The sequence below is a fragment of the Rhinolophus sinicus genome, chromosome 16, assembly GCF_057876585.1.
Source record: "Rhinolophus sinicus isolate RSI-liver-muscle chromosome 16, RSI-T2T, whole genome shotgun sequence".
NCBI lineage: Eukaryota > Metazoa > Chordata > Mammalia > Chiroptera > Rhinolophidae > Rhinolophus > Rhinolophus sinicus.
In genome coordinates, this window is record NC_142516.1 from 134740662 (window position 1) to 134763251 (window position 22590).

General features: G+C 45.3%; 1 protein-coding gene across 18 annotated transcripts in view; it reads right to left on the bottom strand.

Annotated features, from left to right (window-relative positions):
• ANK1 (ankyrin 1) overlaps window positions 1–22590 on the bottom strand; it is a 198342-nt gene that overhangs the window by 93047 nt on the left and 82705 nt on the right. For 2 of the 18 annotated variants that reach the window (XM_088793585.1, XM_019742087.3), the window contains exon 1: window positions 6877–7038. The exons of 15 other annotated variants lie outside the window; for them this stretch is intronic. In XM_088793585.1, the coding sequence (XP_088649711.1) occupies window positions 6877–6915 (39 nt within the window). In that variant the 5' untranslated portion in view covers window positions 6916–7038. Of the gene's footprint in view, window positions 1–6876; window positions 7040–22590 lie in introns of those variants that run through there. One more of the 18 variants, XM_019742083.3, reaches the window with a different exon arrangement.

The window sequence follows — 22590 nt, forward strand, 5'->3', positions numbered from 1 at the left end:
GCTTCACACTGGGCCAGACCATCACCCAGCCACCTCCAAATATGACACACCCAAAGGGCAGACTGGGCAGGCACCAGAGCCCTGATAGAGCAAACTCTGCTCTGTAGGGTCAGCCCCTGCACAACAGCCCCTTCACTGTAGTCACAGCCAGTCCTCACAGACAAGCATCTTGAAGGTCAATCCCTCCCACTGATGTGCAAACCGCAATCAAGTCTCAACTACAACAGGAAGGCACACACAAGAGACACACCTGGCACACCCGGCTCTGGTGACCAGAGAGACTGCACCACTGGGTCCCACAACCCACCTAGGCCACTCTAGTAAGACCAGGAGGCATAGCAGTCCTACATAGAAACACACACAGGGAGGCAGCCAAAATGGGGAGACAAAGAAACATGTCCCAAATAAAAGAACAGAACAAAGCTCCAGAGAGAGAACAGATGAAATGGAGACAAGCAATCTACTAATGCAGAGTTCCAAACATCGGTTATAAGGATGCTCAATGGTCTCAGGAAGATCTTCAACAAAGAGATAGGAAACATAAAAATGGAGATAGAAAACATAAAAAAGAACCAGTCAGAAATAAAGACTACAATAACTGAATGAAGACTACATTAGAGGGAATCTACAGTAGCTTAGATGAAGCAGAGGATCAAATCAGAGATTCAGAAGACAAGGTAGCAGAAAACACCCAATCAGAACAGCAAAAAGAAAACAGAATCCAAAAACTGAGGAAAGTTTAAGGGGTCTCTGGGACAACATCAAGTGTACCAACATTTTCATCATAGAGGTACCAGAAGGAGAAGAGAGAGCAAGCAATTGAAAACCTATTTGAAGAAATGATGACTGAAAACTTCCCTAAGTTGGTGAAGGAAATAGATATATAAGCCCAGGAAGTGCAGAGTCCCAAACAAGATAAACCCAAAGAGGTCCACACCAAGACACATCATAATTAAAATGCCAAAGGTTAAAGACAAAGAGAGAATCTTAAAAGCAGCAAGAGAAAAACAATTAGTTACTACAAGGGAGCTGCCATAAGACTGTCAGCTGGTTTCTCAACAGAAACTTTGCAGGCAAGAAGGGAGTGGCAGGAAATATTCAAAGTGATGAAAAGCAAGGACCTACAACCAAGATTACTCTACCCAGCAAAGCTATCATTTAAAATTGAAGGACAGGGCGGATGGGTGGCTCAGTTGGTTAGAGCGCGAGCTCTGGGCAATGGGGCTGCCGGTTCAGTTCCCACATGGGGTCAGTGAGCTGCACCCTCTGCAACTAGAATGAAGTCAATGAGCTGCCGCTCAGCTCCCAGGTGGCCAGGTTGCTCAGTTGGTTGGAGGGAGTCCTCTCAACCACAAGGTTGCTGGTTCGACTCCTCGACTCCCGCAAGGGATGGTGGGGTCCGCCCTTCACAACTAAGATTCAACAAGGCACCTTCTGCTGAGCTCCCGGATGGCTCAGTTGGTTGTAGTGCGGGCTCTCAACCACAAGGTTGCCGGTTCTACTCCCACAAGGGATGGTGGGCTGCGCCCCCTGCAAATAACAACTGACAATGGCAACTGGACCTGGAGCTGAGCTGCGCCCTCCACAACTAAGACTGAAAGGACAACAACTTGACTTGGAAAAGTCCTGGAAGTACATACTGTTCCCCAATAAAGTCCTGTTCCCCTTCCCCAATAAAATCTTTTAAATAAATAAATAAAATAAAAATGAAGGACAGATAAAGAGCTTCCCAGAAAAAGCTAAAGGAGTTCATCACCACCAAACCAATATTACAAGGAATGTTAGAGGGACTTCTTTCAGACAAAAAACAAAAAAAAAAAAATAGTAAAATAGCAATAACTATACATCTATCAACAATTACTTTAAATGTAAATGGATTAAATATTCCAGTCATAAGATAGGGTGGCTGAATGGATAAGAAAACCAGACCCTTACATATGCTGCCTACAAGAGACTCACTTGAGATCAAAAGACACACAAAGACTCAAAGTAAAGGGATGGGAAAAAGATATTTCATGAAAATGGAAATGAAAAAAACAAAAACAAAAAAGCTGTGGTAACAATACTTATGCCAGACTTTAAAACAAAGTCTATAACAAGATACAAAGAAGGACCCAGTAATCCCACTTCTGGGTAATTATCCGAAAAAACTCAAAATGCTACTTTGAGGGGACATATGCATCCATATGTTCATTACAGCATTGTTTAGTGGCCATGATGAGGAGGCAGCCTGGGTGTCTGTCAATGGATGAATGGACAAAGAGTAGGTTGTACTCAATATTCCATATAATGGAATATTGCTTGGCCATGGAAGGAAATAGGTTCTTGCCATTAGCAGCGGCATGGGTGGACCTGAAGGGTATTGTGCTGAGTGAAGTATTATATCAGACAGTGAAAGACAGATGCAATGTGATTTCACTTATATGAGAAATGTAAGGAGCAAAATAAACAAACAAACCAAACAGAACAAACTCATAGACACAGAGAACATTTTGATGGTTGCCTGATAGGAGGGGGGGTGGGAATGGGTGAAAAGGGGAAGGGATTAAGAAGTACAGATTGGTTGTTACAAAGTAGTTATGTGGATGTAGGGTATAGCATAAGCAATACAGTAAAAAATATTATAACTATCCATGGTGTCAGATGGGTACTAGATTTTTTGGGGTGGTGGATGGAAGGGGTGTTGGGAGACAGAGTGAAAAAGGCATTAAGAAGTACAAATTGGTAGTTACAAAGTAGTCATGGGGATGTAAAGTACAGCATAGGGAATACAGGCAATAACATGGTAATAATTATGTATAGCGCCAGGTGGGTACTAGACTAGTCAGGGGGACCACTTCTTAAATTATGCAAATGTCTAACCACTGTGCTGTACACCTGAAATTAATATAAAATAATACTGAATGTTAACTGTAATTGAAAAATTGAAAAGGGGGGGGGAAATGAAGGGGAATAAAAGGTTCAAATTTCCAGGTATAAAACAAATAAGTCACAGGGATGTAATGTACAGCATAGAGTATATAGTCAATACTATTGTCATAGCATAATGTCAGATGGTTGCTGACTTACGGTGATCACTTCTTTAGGTATATAAATGTTGAATAACTATTGTGTACACCTGAAACTAATATAATATTGTATGTTAGCTATATTTTAATAAAAATCTTCAAAAAATAAAATGTATTTTACATACATCTTTCTCAAGTTATTTGATTTATGCAAGTCTTGTCTCCCCAGCCAAATATTTGCTTCTTGGGTTAGGGACCAAATTTTCTACTGCTTTTGAATCCTTCAAAGCATGAAGTGTCTGCTAGGCCAAGACCTCCCTTGGCCTAAAACACAGGGCACCTAATATTCCCAGGTTCCTTGGCAAGACATCTGTGGTGGAGGAAATATTTCAGAAATGAGGGTCAATCCGTTGGTTCCCCATGAGCTGTATTCTCAGAGAAATCAGACGCAAGGTTTTGTCCCTCAGAGGAATGTGTGTCTGTGCCTGCTGATTCAGAAAGACTGTCAACTATTATATAGACAGAGTATTTTCCTATATCCAACTATTAGGAAGAACACTATATTTTTCCCTAAGAATAAGAGTGTTAGAGAGACATACCTCCAGCTATCCCCTCTACCTAAACTACCTTCTGCAGCACAATAATAGAACTTAGGATGAAAACCTGAGAATGGTGGGTAAAAACAGATGCAATATCAACTGATACTGTTTGACTGTTAAAAGTCCTGAATGTAGAAAGTGAAGCAGAGTATTTCTGACAGACAGACACACAGATAAATAGAGAGTAAGGTATCCCAGTGTAGACTAGGCTGAAGAGTGTTAAATAGTTTCTGCAGTTTGTATAATAATGGAATTATGATACTATTACTAGTCATTGGGCATATGTATTGCCAACATGATACCTTTTAATCATCATAACAAGCAGTGAGGTAGTATAATTATTATCCCCATTTTAGGGGTCATGAAACTGATATCAGGAGAGGTTAAAAACTTGCCCAAATTCTGCACTTAATTAACATTCAGGGAATCAGCCGGGAACTCCCTGTCTAAAGCTTCTGCCTTTTTTATTGCCCTTGACCCTGAGGTGCATTCTCAGCAATTTCAAATCTGAGGGTGTCCACACAGACTGCACGGACTGGGAGGGACCACATACCTTTCCCCATCAAACAGCTAATCCATGGCAGAAAAAGGGTCCCCAGCAGATCCCAGCTCTGACCCCTGAGCCCTGTGTTAAAGCCAAGTCAGGCCTCTAAAAAGGAATCATCCTGTCCCAGTCCTTCCTTTTGCTGGTGACAAAATTGATGGTAAAATAAAGTGACTGGCTGAGGTCACCAGATAGTTAAAGTTCAGTGGCTAAGACTTTTTCACTTTCTTTTTGGTCTTCTCTAGGCATAGAGTAATCGGCACATAAGCAGGATCCTCAGGGTATGTTACAGGTGAATTATAGATAATGGTGGCAGAAAATCAGTCCACAATGACCCTAAACCCTGAATCATCACTGAGGAGCTGCCACCCTCTCTGAGCACCTCACCAAGGCTGCCCACTTGTGTCTTTGCCCCTTCCTCATCTTGGGCTGTACTTTAATTTTACCTGTGAGAAAACTGCTCGCGCCTGCATTGAGGGGAAGAGGGGGTGTACACATTTTGTTGTGTCCCCGGCCCACATCCCTGCTGGTTAATCCCAGAACTTCCTTTCATAACAAAATAAGTTTGCTTTTATAAAGCTCTGACTGAGTTTTAAGCACTTTACTTAAATTAATTCTCTCCAATAATCTCATGAGGCAGGTACTTTTATTGTCTCCTTTGCACAGATGAGGTAAATTAATCATAGAGAAATTAAGTGACTTGTCCAAAGTCACACAACTAATATGTGGCTTGGCCAGGATTTGAATCTAGGTAGCCTGCCTCCGGGGTCTTTCTCTTAACCCTGGTGCTGTACTGCCTCACAGGCCAATCATTTTCTAGTGCCCATAAGATTCTTCGCAAATTCAGCTTCAGCTGGAGGAAGGCTTCCACCTGCACTGAGAGGCTGTGCCCACTTCAGCCCTCACTCCAGAAGGAAGTAAGCGGAGGGGAAAGGAAGGGAATGGAATTCCTTCTGGGACTCAAGTTGTCATCAGGGCTGCTCAGGAAAAAGGAGGTGAACCCTTGGTTACCTGAGACACCCAGACTATTATTAAACTTGCACTTCCTGAGTGGGGTGATACGAATATAGCAATATATAAGCAGCTGAGGGGGCTCCAGTGTCCTGGGAGGGAAAGGCCGGAAGCTGCTAAATGTCAGCATGCTTGTAACACATGAGCCGTGAAGGCTTCAAAAACAGAGGCCAGGAGAATTTTAGTTTTAGGCGGGGTAAGAGAACCCTAGGGCCTCTCTCTTCACATCTTCTCTGGGACTTGAGATGGCCTAAGTTCTCCCAGGACAAATCATGACTTACTTTTTCAAGGTCTTTTACTGCAACATTCTTATCTCAAAAGATGAGTGGAAACTGAGCTATTTATTAATTTCTATAAACAGTGATAAGACAGTCTCTTTCCCAAAGGGTCCTGTTTGGGCAAAATGCAGTTCCTTTAACAAAGTCCTCGTCAGAACTCCCAGGAAGAGATTCCAGATCCTTTCCTGCGGGTACTGCAGCACATCCAGAGGAGTACAGCAGGCAGCGTTCTGGATGTGGAGCTGTCTGCGTGGCTGTTGGGGTTGCCCTCTACATCTGAGAGTTCCTTCAAATTCAGCGCCTCGTATTTCTCGCAGGCCACATCAGGCCTCACAGAAAGGACAGTTTCAGCCAGCTCGCACACCTGTGTGGCCGCTGCCTTTATCCCATCGACTACAGAGAAACAGATGTGAACCCTGGGTCACAGTGTGTTTATAGCAGGTTTCTTTCCTTTTTCTTTCCAGAAAGTTCTGCTTTTAAAGCTTTATGAACTGTCTCCTCCAGGTGCTCCAATCAGAATACCATTGGCAAAGATAAAATGAACAAATCAAAGGTGTCATTAGGGAAAAGAGATGTGTAAGCAGGAGTCCTGGATTCCATTATCATCTCCCAACACGACTGCCAGGCCTTGGGAAAAACCCTGTCCGTGCTTGCGCTCTTCCTGAATCCTGCCTCAGAGGCTGGGTGATGCCGTGATGTGTGAAAAGCCAGAGTGGACCCTTTTGCTGGGAAGACCTTGTGTAAATTCCTGCTCTGCCACTTGATGCTGTGCCTCTCACAAGTTCCCAAACCTCAATTTCCCCATTGCCATAATGGGGCTAACACCCAGCTTGCTGGGGTCTGTGACAGGGCCAAGGCACAGGGAAAGCACCAGGCTCCCGAGCACACAACAGGTCTGCCTTCCTCTCGCCCCCATTCATTGCCTGCTACCTCTGGCCCTCGGGGCCATCGTGTTGCTAAGGTTTAGGGGTCAGGCATGCCATGAGCGAGGCGGTCCCTTCTCCGGCCAACGGCCAAGGCCGTGGCATCCCCGCTGGTCCGGCTGGGTCCTGGTGAAGGGCAGCTGGGCGTCCCCACACCAAAATCCGCTAGGCGGGACTCTCTTCCCGGGGTGAGGGGGACGCGGCCTCGACTAGGGCCCCGCGCGCCCCGGGTCCCCTCTGGGAACCTGAGCGACGGCTCCGCACTCCCGCGTGCGCCGCTCACCCGGGCCGCCTCCCGGAACCAGCCCGTCAGCCAAGGCAGCCTCCGGGCTAAAGGAATTTTCCTCTGGATCTTGCTGGAAGCCGTGGCCGCCCGGCGCGCGTCCCCGCACCCTCCCGAAAGTTGGCGCCTGCGAAGCCCGCAGCGAGGGGCCCGGTGCCCCGAACCCCGCACAGCGGCCCCCCGCGCGCGGAGCTCCCTGGCCGAGCGACCGCGGGCCAGTCGTCACTCACCGCAGGGTCTGGACCGGACCTGCCCTGTCTCGCTGCCATCGTCCGGCGCCCGCGCTGCAATCCGAGCCCGGCTCCCTGCTCCCCCTCCCCCGTTATCTGCTCGGCGGCGCGGGGAGCGCCAGCAAGTTACGCGGCATCTGGCTAAAAATACAGGCTCCCTGCGCTGGGCTCAGGCTCCGGCGCGGACTCTGCGCCCGCCCGCCCTCCAGCCGGCCAGCCAGCCAGCCAGCCGCTAATGGGATCTCTTCATTTTCTCTCCATTATGTCAGATAGGAAAGTTAATGCGAAGAGATCTCAGGAGGGAAAGCACCTGCTTTCAAGCCCAGCGGAGGGGGGAGCATGGAGGGTGCGGGTGGGGTGCGGCCCGAGCTGCAGGTGCGGGCCCGGGCGGAGAGCTGGCGTCCTGCCTCTGCAGAAGGGAGGCACACACGTCCAATGGAGGTGAGGAGCTCCAAGCTGCACGGCACTCCCGCCCTTCCTCCTGTCATCCGGCTGCCCTAGTGAATGGGCTTCGGAGCCTGTAAAGACGGCCAGGGTGAGCTCAGCAAAGTCTATTTATGCCCCATAACCAATTTGCATGTTTTGAGCTTTTACATCCTGTCCTGAGATCCCAGCTAATCAGTCTATTCCAGATTCTGCCCGAGAGCAGAGACGCGAAATGAAGCTGAGAGGCAGGACGCAGATCTGTTACTACGGCCTCCCTCATCCCTCAGGTCTGCTGCTGTTAATGAAATGTCACGCAAGGCTGGAGTACGCTCCCAGTTATCTGCTCTGGGACCATCCTCACCTTTTCATGAGGTCATTTCAGGGGCAGATGTCAAAGCATGTTGGGGCTGGCCATGTCTTTGGAGTGACAGCAGGGATTGTTAAGAGCAGGCTCAACATAGTCATGAAAAATGGTCAGCAAAAGCAATGCCAGATACCTGGGCCCCTGACAATATTGCTTGTTCAAATCATAGATGTTCTATATTATGAGCCCGGTTTCATGCTCTCTTCAAATAGCTGTCCAGACACAATACCAAATGCTCTTTTTCCACCCCTCCTACCCTGACTCAGGAGTAGAGTAGAGCTGTATGCTGGTGAGGAATTATTAACACATTGATCACCTTAGGTGATGGACATATTGCATTACCTCATATAACCCTCACAGCCACCCCGTAAGGTAGCCAATGGTAATAAAGTTGTGTGGATGGAGAAACTGAGCTTGGAGAGGTTAAGAGTCAGGACCAAGGTCACCACCGATCAATGGAGGGTCCTACTGACCCAAAGCCCTTCTGTGAACAGCACTGCCAGGATTCCTCACAAAAATGTGCTCAGAGCCAGAAGAGATAATGTGGAGGATGTTCCTGAAAGGTAGAAAACACTCTGAGAGTGTTTTCCAAAATAAGGTGTTCTTCAAGCCCATTTGACAATTATGGGAAAGTCCCAAACTAGTAGGATAAATAAAGATCAAGAGAAAAGATCAGGATGTTGCCAAAAAAGAGTGATCTGAAGCATATAATGCAAATAACTCCTCCCTATGTGGGTGAAAAAAAAACAAAACAAAAACAAAAACAAAAAAACCAAAAAAAAAAAACTTGTATTTGAAGACAGCATCAGAATTCTCCAGGCCAAGAACCTCAACATTGTCAGAGGATGAATTTCAGGACAGGCAACTTCTGAAAGGTGGCTGAAAAACCCCCACTCTGCTGTACCAAAGGGCAGGGTGTCTGGATGGGGTAGTCACTGCAGCCCCTTCTCTCCCCACGCACACTTTTTAAAAGTACAAGTCATGCTACAGGTCTCTTGCCCTGTGCCTCTTAAAACTGCTTCTCAGATCTGCTTAATCCTCTTCACCGAAAGCTTCCATTAATAAATTATGGTTACTGGAACAGCCCTGATCATAGCCCAGTGGGACATCGCAAGGGATTCTAAAGCACTGTTCCAACATTAATATTTAGAGAGAGAAAAAGCCCTAGTCAAATGGAAGATGAATAATATGTACAATACTTTCAAAACACTGATACAATTGACTTGCACAATAAACTGAAAGAGTATTTTTTAACAGCTATATTGAATATTGAAGTATAGTTGACATACCATAAACCACATATCTAAAATGTAGTTTGGTAAGTTTTGATATTATGTATGCCCCCCATAAAACTATCACTACAATCAAGATAATGAAACTCCAAAAGTTTCCTCTTGTCCCTTAGTGATCCCTCCCTCCTGCCAGTTGGTCCACGTGCGTGCCAGCACCTGGTATGGTCAGTCTTAATTAAGACATCCTAATACTTGTGTACTAGTATGTCAGTAATTTGTATTATAATTTAATTTGTATTTTCCTGATAACTAATGATGTTAAACATCTTCTCAGGGGCTTACTTGCCATCCACATAGGTATTTGTTTTCTTTGCTGATGTATCCATTGAAATCTCTTGCCCTTTTTTAAATTGGGTTGTTTGTTTTTCTATTATTGAGTTTTGAGAATATCTATTTTAAAGGTGAGATAAACTGAGATCTTGCAAGTAAAGTGAAATGTTCAAAGTTAAATACAAAACAAAAAAAATCCCAGTCCAACTTTGGTACCCAGATCTTATAACTCCTAAGCCCAGTACTCTTTATACTATACAGTGCTATAGGTTATAGACAATCACAAAGGAAAAAGTAGAGATAGTCATAGTGGACCAGAAGCTGAATACAATCCATAGCACTGTGAAAGTAATGGGAAAGATGCTAAGGTATTATCAGAGGACTTGAGTACTCAGGACTGCCAAGAACTCTTGATGCTAGCCATGACCTCATTAGGGTTGAGGCTTTACAACTTAGATATGTGAAGAGTTAAGCAAGGCCCAAGAGGGGAAGAAAAGAAATGACTACAGACATGTTGCTCAGTAAGGTTTGAGGTTAAAGGAACTGAGATGGCAGACACTGAAGATGAGGAAGCTAAAGGACATGACCCTCAAGATGTAAACTCTACCAGGACTAGAGCCTGGAACCCCAGAATGGGACTAACTATAAGGTGCCCTCTCCCAGGTGTGGTAGCCTGGTCACCATGATTCAATTATAAGCTGCTCACAGGCAGAGACAGCTTGATTCACATGTTCTGTGTACCCAGCCGCTTCCCCTTGCTGCCCCCACTAGCTCCCTATGTGCTTAGCATAGGGCTGGGCAGTTGCGCCAAGTAATTGCTTATGGACAAATGTCTAAAGACGACATAAGCACTATTTCTAGTAGTCATAAGGAAACTGTAAATCATGGGTTTAAATTGACGTAGAGAAGATTTAGATTATTCAGAAAGGCCGAATCTTTGCTGAGGATCCTTCAGGATAGCAGAGAAAGATAACTCACCATTTGATACAGCGTATAAAAGCACAGGATAAACAAAATGACTTGTAGGGGTCTCTTTGGGTTCTAGGGATTCGGAAAGATAAGCCATTATTTTTTCCCCATTAATTGACTATCATTCCTCCACCTTCTATCACTATCACACCCGTCAACAACAAATATTCATCCTACTCCTTGCCTGTTTCCTGGTTTTTTTCATACTTCAAGGCTGCATTTTTTATTGCAGGTATTTAGTGTGCCCAAGAGATCTGCCAGTGAGAATCACCGAAACTAAAGCAAAGGAACAAAAAGGGATTGATGGGCTAAAGAAAAAACTAGGGGTTCTCAGTGAGGACACCAGACCACTTGTTCTATCCTACAGATTCACAGCGTCCGCAGGTTTTTTCCAATCTTGCTAAATATTTTACCAACTACCTCCGCAGTTCCCTCCGCAGAGAAGCATAATGAAGTGCTGGAGGCTTTCGCTGTGGAGTTCAGTCCTCTAGGCCACTTTAAGCTACGTCAGGAGGAGACAGTGCAGGAAATAAAAAGAGAAGAAATTCACTGTGCAACACATAAAATCCCTGGGTAGAATGGGAGCCTGGAACCGCTATGGGCCCCCTGCCACAAACTCTCCCGTGAATCTTTAGCTCTTCCAAGAACTGGGAGAAGACTTCTTTCTGCTCAAAAGCCTGAAGCAAACAATCCCAGGGGTGTGGGATTCTCAGCTGACTGCCTCCCAAGAATGCTTTAGAGAACCAGGAACAGGAAGCTTCCTGTGGCGGCTAGCCTGGACCCAAGGGCTCCCCTCTAAAGGAACATCAGAGCGGAAATTCAGGGCAGACCCAGGATTCCAGTGAAGGGCTTCCTGGTACCTCCCGCCCTGGGCAATGACCATTCCTCTCCCCTGCAGTTAACTGGAGGACAGATGTGTCCCTCCTTCTCCTCGTCCTGCTTTAACCATGCTCTGCAATCTACTCAGACTTGGAACTGACTTAATAACAAGAGCTTTTCTGGGAAACCTTAAAATAATTGAAGTTACTAGGCCCACCCACTACAGTTGAGCTGAGTAACTTTGATAAGGGAAACAACTTTACTGAGCCTTCGTTTCCTCATCACTAGAATGCAGATAACTTGGCCCACCTCTCCAGTTGTTGTAAGAATAATGTGAAAATGCCTTAGCACCACTTTGGGCACATAGTAGGTACTCAATAAATGATAGTTGGACACTCTTTTTCCCTCCTTCCCTTCCTTCTTCTCAGCCAAAGCATTTGCCAAAGGTTAACTCCCCCCCACACCCCAGGTATGGGGTGCTACTGATCTTGTTTCTATCCTGGAAAATTAAGGCCTAGTCACTACTTATCCAAGATCAAACATCCACATCAGAGAACAGGACCCCATGAATCTCCAACACTCTGCTATAGCAACTAGACCTCTTGGGCCTATAAAGAACCATTTTCAATTTCCATTTTCTCTGCAGTGAGGAAACAGTTCTCCAGTAATGTATACAGCTGATGTCCTGCTCCCCCACCCCCCCACCCCCCACCCCTGCCCCATGACTGACAGCTCCTCTTGCAGCATTCCTGCCATTGGCTGCATCGTGGCCTGCTGACAAGTACAGCTTTGCTCTCCACCATTCTTCTATCTGTCCTACCCCTCACCCACACAGGGAGTTGCCCCAGCTCCTACAGTCTCTGGGCCCGGCTGATAAGGGTGGGTACCAGGAACTCCACCCTTTACGGAGAAAGGCAGGTTAGGTTATCTCCACTGGGAGCCAGCCATCAAGTACCCTGGGCGTTTGTAAACCATCAAGAGCATCATTGCTGGGAAAATGTTATTCCTCATATGGACACCGCTGTACCCTCCTGCGCAAGCCATCTCCCCAGTTACTTAGGAAGGAAGTTTACAGAATGCACACTACAGCCATTATGTTGAGTGGATTAAGCAATCCAGTCTGACTCCTTTCAGACCTTGTAATTCCTCCTTAACCTTTTTAGTAGTGAGAGAAGAAAGGCAGAGGAGAAAAGAGAGTCTTGGCTGTTTTGCTAACTTTGTGTAGTGAGTTTCCAGTGGCCAATTAGGGTGCCCTTCCTCACCAGAGCAAGGGATCCCAACAGCAAGTCTATTTAGGGAGATGATCAGAGCAGGGTATCAGGTCCCACAGTGCTGGCACTGATCTCTATTATGTTCCTTTTAAGAGGGTTGGCCAGCCTGGAGTCTATTTTTAAATCCATGAGAAAGGTGTTACATGGATTCCAGAGAGGGCCAACACTGCGGGAGAGGTGGGAGAGAGTGAAGCTGAACCTAGGATTTTCTCTGTGTGGGGACAGAGCCCCAGAGAGTAGTTTCCAGGCTCTCAGCCTCGCATAGAAAGGTGCTGGCTCAGGTAGTAGATGGTCATCAGCTGTGACTAGTTGGCCATCAGCTGTTACCAGTTAGCCATTAGCCACTGCTATAACTGCCGTGGCTACGCTAGCAGGTGGTGGAGTGTGGATTGCGGATCGTGTGGCTCCTTCTTCCTGTGTCTCCAGCCCAGCTGCCAGCGAGACTATAGTGGTATGACTCCCCTATCTATGGCTCCGTGGGTGTTCCTTTTTGGCCTCACCAGGTCCTGCGTTCTTTTGTGGGGAGCGGGACCAGAGACCCCGCATGACACCCTGCATGATGCTCTGTATACACACATAGGGTTTCTCCTTATTCCTGGGAACAGATATTGACTGTCGTTCCAAAGGGATCTCTTTAGTTGCAGGCCCACCTTGACATGACCTCAGTGGAATGTGACTTCTCACATGCCCTTGAGTTAGAAAAGGATTTTGCCCTCTGGACTTATTTTTCAGTATTGAGATTTTTTTTATTTTTTTTTAATATCCCCCTTCCCCGTGTAAAACAATTAACATGCTTTTTTTATATGTCTGTCATCTCCCTCTCTTCTCCATATCGTATGCTCTGGACACACCTTTTCCTGCTATCCCTACCTCAGCACTGCAGAGCCCACAGTCAAGACTTTGCCAACGGGAGAAGCTAAGCAAAGCCTGAGGTCCCAGTGGTCTCTGTGCCCAGCACCCCAGAAATCCTTTCCCTGTGCTGGAGAGAAGGGTGGGGACAGGATTCAAGTGGCAAGTCAACAGGGGACAGGATTATTTTCCCAGTAGTGAGAAGCTAATAGGCATCCAAACATCACTGTTTCTCATCAAATAACCAGATGAAAAGAACAGAATGTTTTATGTACAATAACAAATTTCAGCTTCAGTATCCATTTCTCTTTTTGGATCAGAAATAGAACCAGATCTGATTCCTAAAGAACTAAATGCCTTGAGAACAAGCAAATGCTTCGGCTAAGCAGTTCTGGGACCACCCAGGACTACCCACGCAGGGAAGTACGAAATGAGGCATCTTCTCATAGTCATTCGTTTCAGAATCCCCATGCCCAGCACAGAGGAAGCACTCACCTGAGTTGAATAAGATTATGTCCCCCAACCAAACGGGAGCTTCAGTGAGGCTGGGTCACAACAACATATGTGAGTGTTAGCATAATACTGACCACACACCAGAGTCTCAAAAAATGTTAGCTGAATTGGAATCCAAAGGAACCCAATTAATTCAAATTTCCAAATGAGTCACATCAGTGAAAAAAACAATGACATGTTTGGGGTTGACCAAATTGTTCATTTCCCCACAAGCTGTTATGGCCCCTGTGGGAACAGCCTTGGAAACACTGTCTTTTCCTTAGGTAGGAAAGTTACAGGCGCTGCCCATCCCAGAGCCCTGAGCTATGCTGCAGGAATGGATCCTGCACCCAATCCACACCTCCGGCCTTTCCTCCGCAATCTCCATTAGCACTAAATTGCCAGTCCAGGCCCAACTCCCAAGGCAATGAGGCAGGCAGTTCTTCAACAGTTCATCTCTCTCTGCTGAGGGTAAGAAGATGTTGCGATGTCATGAGGTGCGTACATATAATTCTAACAGCATCCCCCATCAGCAAGTGTACTGGCCCATGTTGCCTCGCCATGCTTCGTTTTCCCCACTGTGTGAGGTGCTGGCTACATTCAGAACTAACACTTCAGAACATATTGCCTAGCAGCTGACTGGGGAGCCCAGATGCAGGGTGGAGATTACGCACATTTTGGAGAACATGTATGAGACGCACTGCCAGAATGGTCCCATTTACTAAACTACATCCCGTGCTTCCCTACGTTATGGAAACCTGCCTCTGCAGCCTGCTGGTACGGGAAGAAGAGTAATATACGTTGGAGAAACTGCAAAATCAAACTCACTTCTCACTGGGACATGTTAATATGGAAAACTTTTTGGTTTTCAAATTGCCAAATGGGCTTGATATTGGCAGTGAACCCCATGATTCCAGAGTTTCTGAAGGATTCCCAAGAGTCAGTTCAGACAGCCTTGCATAGCTGGCCAGTAGATCTGCTCACCTCTCCTTTGCTTGAACAATTCTCCCTGAAGAGACAGAGGCAGGATGGGGGACCCATCGCCAGCCTGACCTGCCTGAAGAATTCAGAGGGGCCTGTGTTCCCCAAAGTTTGTCCAGCCTCTGGAGAGAGGTTTTCCCAGCTTAGGGGAGATGGCCTTGGGACATCTACTAGGAATAGGGGCTTGGGAATATCGTGCGGTGTGACCCCTCCAGTGCCCTCTGGCCCATAATGACTCACTGTAGTGACAATGAGATACAAATGAAAGAGCAGAAAGGAGAAAGGATTTGAAAATAACAGTTAAACTTTACACGCCAGGCAGGTACTTTTCTAAGAATTTTAAATGTCTTAACACATTTAATCTTTACCACCACCCTATGAGGTAGCTACTATTATTATCCCCACTTGACAAAAGACAACCAAGGCATGAAACATTAAGTAATTCACCAAAAGTCACCCAAGAAGAGTACTATGATGCTTGGGGTGGTGTACGTAGCAGAGTGAAGGCAGTGCTCTGGCTTTTGCTTGATCACAGGCACCTCAGGTATGTTTAGGGTAAGTGAGAAAAGTGAAATTCAATATTCTCTGGGAAGAATTGGTCAGTCTTAGAAATCTGAGTGCCTCTAAGTCCTCTTTATTAATCTGGCCACTCTCTCTAGTCAGAAAAGACCTCAGCCACTGACCGGAGGCACGTTCAGTGCAGAAATGTTAGGCCGCTATTGCTACGAACCCAAGCCCTCAAGTAGTTAATGAGAGGCGACTGAACTGAGACCGTCCCTTCCCACAGGGTTGGGGAAATGGAGTCTTGAAACAATAAGGTTGATTTTAATCCCAGTCTACTCCCGTTGAGTTCTCTAGGATTATAGCAGTAACTTCAATAATACCTGCTTCTGAACCAGGTGAAAGCGGCTCCAGGAAGCAGGTGCTAAGACTTCCAGCGTGGTCCTGGATGCTCAGCCTCAAGGAGAGATAATGAGATCGTGGAGTCTTTAGGGACCCTGTGCTCTGGTACCAGCTTCTTTCCCCTTCATTCGGGCCCTAATGGTCGGAGGCAGACCCAGCTGGCCAAACGCTGACTGAAGAGGTTTCTTTTTTCTCTCTGGAGCCCAAACAATTAAACTCAATTAAGTTACTACCTGGCCTACCTACCATCTCCAGAATTTTGTCATTCCTCACAACTTGACAGCAGGATGACAAGCTCTTTCTTTTGAGATCCTCTTAAACTCCTTTCAACAGGGTACTTAGCAGCTACCACTGAAGAATACCTTGGCATCCGCCTCCTGTTCCCCAACCTTATTTTCTCTTTACTACCAAGGCAACAAGAGCAGGTGCCACACGTATTTCACACAAGGCTCATTATATCCTTAATATTTGAATAGAGACCATTATCTTTCTATTTAATCCTCTTGTGAATTCTGGCGGGCTTCTCTTTCAGATATCTTTTCATGCAGTATTTCTATCACCCTTTGATAATTATTTAAATAAAAAAGGTGAGGAAATAAGCTATAATTCATCAGCCACCTCCACACTTCTCTCCGTCCTGCTTATCTGCAGAAACTGCCCCCTACACTGGGTGAATCCCCAGGTATGTTACTCATTTGGACATTTCTAATCTGCACAGCGATGACGCACATCTAGATGTTCCCTTTTTGAAATCTTGGCTTCCTATTTTTTAAAAGAAATAAAATGTGACAGATGTATCGATGTGCTTTCCATCTCTAAAATTTTATGACTTTATGAAGTGAACACCTTATTTCTACTCTAACATTAACCGTGTAGTCCACTTCCATAAGCTGTTTTTCAACATGACCCTTCTCAGCACCCCAACCTGAGCTCCTAAATAAATGAAGGTTAAGTATTAGAGAACGAATGAGAGAAATGGGCAGTGTACCAAGTATCACTAAAAATACTATTATTGTACTACTGTATCTGTAATGACCAAGACGGTGATTGGCCTCCAGACAGAGACATTTCCAGGATTTCTGAAATAAGATACAAAGATGATAATCAACAATTCCAAAGGAAAATCATTGCCAATATCCACATCAACCTTTATCCCTCAAGTGATGCGAGGCTGAAGGCAACGGAGATACATTATCAATATAAGACTTGATGGTATAACCAGGTCAGCTTCTCCTTATTCATTCCCTCTTTCATTCAGATATGAACTTGTTGAGTTGTCATGTGCAGTTTATCACCCAACAGCAGACATAAGTAAGTATATTCTATGGTTCCAAGCCTTGGGAAGATGGCAAACTTGTAGAGGTGAAAGATACAGCCATACAGAAAATAAAAAAGAACAACGACTCACTGAGACAATAACTCAAGAGATGCCCCATGGCCATGTATGATTAAAACGAAATGAGCGGTTCCAACAAAAAGTGCCAAGAGTTCAAATGAGGGGTTGAGATCAGAGGAGGAATCTTTTATGGAGCAGTGAGGTTTGACCCAAACTTTAAGAACCGCCAGTTTTTAGGAAGTCATGGGGATCAATGTCAACATGACCAAAGCTTATTTGGAGCCACCTGTATTCCAGGTGTTTGGTTATAGAAGATCTTCAAAGGGCACACATGCTTCCAACAGAATGCGTGGATCCAAAAACAACTGCTTGCAAATTAATAATATATATGTTAGGCAACAAAATAAATATGCCTCCTCTAGGGAATTAAGTGATTATGCAAAAGAATGATTTATTCTTAATGATAGTGCAGCTTTTAAAGTTCTAAATGTCCCCTATCATGAGGTTGAAGGCCGTTTCCATCCCTCACAAGGATGTTACACAAAGAGGAAAGTGAGATGATGGTTGTTTGAATCATTCGTTCGTTTAAAATATATTTGTGCGCCTCTTCGGTGCCAGACACTGTTTAGCATCCAGCACTGGACAAACAGACAAAACTCCTACTTTCGTGGAATCTGTATTCTAATAGGAGACAGGGGAAGTGGCTAGATGGGCAATAAAATATCTACCCTATGGGAAGTACTAGTAAGTGCCATACAAATTGAACAGGGAAAGGAGATGGACAGTGATGTGGGGTGAAGTGTTAGATACATGAGGCCTTTGAAGAGGTAACACTGGAGCAGAGGCATGTGCAGGCACGATGGACCTTGTGGTAGCTAGTTGTGAGAGGTAAACTTGATGAGGTCAGGGAATACTTTAGTACCCTCCTCAACCCCCTCCCATCACCAAGATACGCCTCCTGCTCGGTCTGGAAGGCCCCCCTCTGTACCTACAGATTCTATGCGTCTTTTGATGCCCATTTTGACAAGAAAGAATAGGAACCAAAAGAAAGAATGAAAGTTATTTTGGGGGCAGCTGGTTGCTCAGTTGGTTAGAGCACGAGCTCTCAACAACAAGGTTGCCGGTTCAATTGCCACATGGGATGGTGGGCTGCGGCCCCTGCAACTAAAGATTGAGAACGGCGACTGGACTTGGAGCTGAGCTGCGCCCTCCACAACTAGATTGAAGGATGACTTGGAGCTGATGGGCCCTGGAAAAACACACTCTTCCCCCATATTCCCCAATTTTAAAAAAAAGTTATTTTGGTGGGTGCTTACTATGTGCGAGTCACTGTTCTAAGCATTTTGTAAGTGTTAACTCACTTAATCCTCATAGCAACATTAGAAAGTAGATGCTCTAATTGTCCGTATTTTATGAGTGGAAAACAGAGGCACAGAAAGGTAAAAACACTTGCCCAAGGTCACATTGCATGTAAGTGTTAGAGGCAGGATTTGAACTGAGCAATCTGGAGCCAAGCCTGCTCTTATGAGCATTCTGCTATAGACAACAATGAGACTGCAGAAGGATAGAGAGCCCAGGAACTCTGAGGAAGCAATAAATAAAAGAGACATCAGGTCTGGCTGAGAAAGAGACAAGAGAAAGCCCGAGCAAATCTCTGTTCTCTAAGCTCTGTGTGTTCTACAGCATGGCTTTGTCCAGGCCACTTACTCTAATTATTATTTACTGTTTACTGTCCTACTCTGTCCTGAGGCCAGTCAGGGAAGCTGAAGTCACAGACAGCTGAAACAGACCTTCCAGGTCCTCCCTGGGGCTCCCCTGGAAGGCAGCTGGCCAAGCAGACCAGATAGGAGGCCCATATTCACCTCTTGATTTTGAACCAATAACTTTCAATTATTACCTCTTAGACTCTGATTCAATTTATGAACAACATTAATATTTTCCAAATGCCTGTAGGGGTTTGTTGAGTTAACCTGAGTGACTCATTATTATAGCATCAACTTAGTCTCATCTCCTTGCCTGGGATGAGACACCCTCCTACACCCACCCAGGGGGAGGGGAGAGGAGCAGACTCCTCTCTTTTACTAGATTCTTCCCACCCCAGTGGGTTGATGTTTCTCAGGCCCAAAGAGTAATGGTTTTCCTGGAGTCTGAGGGCTGGGTGGCTCTAGTACTTGCCTAGGCCACTTTGAGGGAGTGTGTGTGTGTGTGTGTGTGTGTGTGTGTGTGTGTGTGAGATCATTGTCAGGGCAACTTCAGACAGTGAGACAAACAAGTGTGGGTCAAGAGTGTTAGACTCTGGGGTCTGGGAGCTGGTGGTGGGGAGGGCTGTGAGGAGAGCAGAGGATTGCTGGATTCACTGTCTTTTCTGCAGGCAAAAGGATTATAGTTTACTAAACAGATTACTTAAAGCGGGTACAGGCAGCTGGGGGGTTGAGGGTGGGGGGAGAAAATACCCCAAAGAAACAAACTAACAAACAAATCAAAAGTCATTGAGCATTTAACTTCTAATAGCATTGCACTAAGAAACCAGTGAAATCCCTAACGGGAATTCTAAAGAGAAGGATCTCTGCCCTGTTCTTCTACATTTGTGGGGAAAAAGTCATACCACTTTCTGTTTTAAATGGGGCCTGCGTTTGGAAGGTTGGAGAAAGGAGATAACAGCAGGAGGTTTTGTTGGTGATGGCGGTGGGATCACCTCCAGCTTTGTTCCTCACTCCGAATCTCCCCTGTCACCTCAACCTCCCGCTGCCCTCTGCAGTTTTCCTAGACAGTCAGCAAGCTCTGGACTGTCCACAAACCCCCAGCCAGCCCCCCCAGCCTAGTGGCCCTTCCCTACCTGGAGAGACACTGTGTTGTGCAATTTGAGAAACTCCTTTTAGGCAGGTACCACATGGACCACACCCACCCAGCAGTGTTGCCAGGTGCCTTCTGCTTGGGTACCACACCCCAAGGATCACGGGATGGCCCCGCCTTTCCAGGCTCTCTCTGAGCCTTAGGTGCTCAAGCTCTGCTCTTACCACATTTCCTACAGCCCTTCCTCCTTTTATTTCTAAGTTGTCCCCCAGCCCACCCCAGTTCTGGGAAAGTCTACCTCTGCTGTGGGGCTGCCTGATGGAAAAAGGCATATTTCCAAAGAAAGCTTTCAAACATTCCAATCTCAAGGCCAAGACATAAGGCCAAAAAGAAATCGGGGAAGTTGTAGAGAAGCCCATCTGTGTTGCGTGAGGATGTTCCTGGCATTTCTTGGGTGGGGATTTCAAACTGGGGGAGCCAAGCGGCTGTCCTTCAGGCCTCCTAATATCACCCCTCCATGTGTCTCCCTTTATTTGTTCAGCACTAACCAGTGAGTGACTACAGCAAGTCACCTAACCATTCTGCTCCCTAGTCTCCACCTCCGCAAAATGAGAACTTATTTCCCAGTGGGAGCATCAGACTGAGTGAGTCAGTTCTGCATCCTGCAGGCCAGTCCCTAAATATTTCTAAGGCCCTCCTTGCCCCCCAGGTATTTCCTAACACCCATGGGGGAGAGGTGCCACCTGTTGAAAACCACCTCAGGAGGTCTTGGATTCTTGGTGAATCAAACACTAAGCATTATATGTGAATCAAGATACAGTACACGACATAAACTGATTTTTATTTCATCTTACTCATCTGGAGTTAGGGCCTCTCTAAGCACCTATGCAAATCTAAACAAGATGCAAATCTGGATCCCAAAAATAGATGAAAGATTCCATCCTATTCAGATTACAAAATTTCAAGTATTTTATTGACTCAATCATTAGACACCAGCTGATCAGAAAGTCCCCAAATTTCTAACTACTATATTTACTAAATGGTATAGGCTTTCCTAAAATATCCATACCGGAAAAAGCTTCTTTGCTCATCCCAAATCCATTTCCCCTGATTAAATGATTTTCTCATTTTGACAGAGAGCTGTTAAACCAACCATGTAAACTCTCCAGGCCCCACAGACCCAAGAGGAGAAAGAAATTGGATGACATTTTAGTAAGTCAACCCTTAGCAAAGTGACTGCACCAAAGTGAATGCAGCCCACGCAGTTTTTGTTAATCAAACCCCATTTTCTCTGAGTTGTATATCTTACAATCACGTCATTCAAGGTTGTCATTTCCAAGGTCATCCTGGTCCACGCAACTGTCCTTCCTTGGAAATTCTTGACAGGCCAGATCAGATACTTCTATAATTGTCAGAAAGTTATTTCTCATAAAAAATTGGAATCTATTTTCCTGTGATGAATACCTTACCCTTTACCTGATGCTGACCTTGGGAACACCATGGGGTGAGTCTCTGCTCTTGCCAGTGGCACCCTGGTGACAATTAGGGACTATCTTTCAGCCTCTTTAGTCTGGCTTATCTTTCTTATTTCTTCAAGGTTTCTCCTAGCCACAGTTCCAGACCCTTTTCCTTGGTGATTCCCTGCCTATATATGTGCTCCAATTACCAAGGTCTCTCCAAAACGAAAATCTGAATACTCTCCTCTCAACATAGCCTGATACTACATTTCCCAAAATGAGGTCTCAGGAACGCCAGCCTTGTTCAATATCACCCAGTTCACCCCCAAAGGGTGCATTGGGCAAGTAAACATGGGACAACAAACTTTATCCTTAGAGAGTCTCAAAACAAGGGAGTATGTTAGAGCTCTGAGTAGTCGTGAGGAAAACCTGATCAGCGGTGTTTAAGCCAATGGCCCCCACTGTTATTTGACTGGAAGACTCTATTTTCCCCCACATAATACAATTTCGGGAAAGGCTGGTCATTTTCACCCTGACTGAGCTCCAGCTGGCTAAAAGCCTCGTAACACTTCATCGTATTTCTTTTACCTTACCTACTCTATCCTACCTCCAGCCTCCTTGACCTCCAGGATCTAATAACATAAAAACAAAGGACTTAAAAAAAATTTAAAAAGAACTTGAATGCAATAGCTAACTGAATTTCATAAATTCCTTCTTAAAGCAAAATATCCTTTTGAGGTATAATTAACCAATTCCATAATTTTCCTGTTTTGTACATGTGAACTTTAGTAGCTTACACTTTCATTTCTTCAGTAAGCCCTGTAATACAATTAATTCAATGCTACCACCTATTATAGGGATTATTTTTTAGGCAATTGAATTTGTTATTAAATTCACAGACAAATATGAAAAGCAAGGAGAAAAATGGAAACATTTCTAGCTACTTTTAACATGTACGGTGTATCCAAATCTATTCTGTTAAAGCATTTTTTTTTTGCCTTCCACGAAAGATTTTATGTATAATACTTTTCCTATGCACTTGGGAGCTAGCTACTTAAAGAAACCCCATAGCGAAGCTTTTGCAAATTAAGTAAACATTCTGTCATGCATCTGTTTGGTGGGTTCAGATGCCTATATACTTATTGAGGGCATTCTGCTCTGGGTTTTTTAAGCACAGGGGACAGCCCTGTGCACAGTGGGTCCAATAAGAGTTTTTGAAGAAATGAGCAGAGTGAGTGATATGAAGCGTCCAAAACCGAGCCTGCCATGATCCTGTCACAGGGCCAAATATTCGTACCCCTGGAGTCAAGCCTTTGGGGAGTGGGCTCCCGGGAGTTCCATGTGAAAACCCACAGCGTGACAAGGAAGGAGTGATGCCAGTCCTTGCCAGCCCCTGCTTCTCTTCCCGAGTCTCCTGCTCTACCACTCAATGAAAGCAGAATAAGGTACTGGGGGTTAAGAAGCCAGGCTCTGGGCCAGTTTCCTGGCTTCA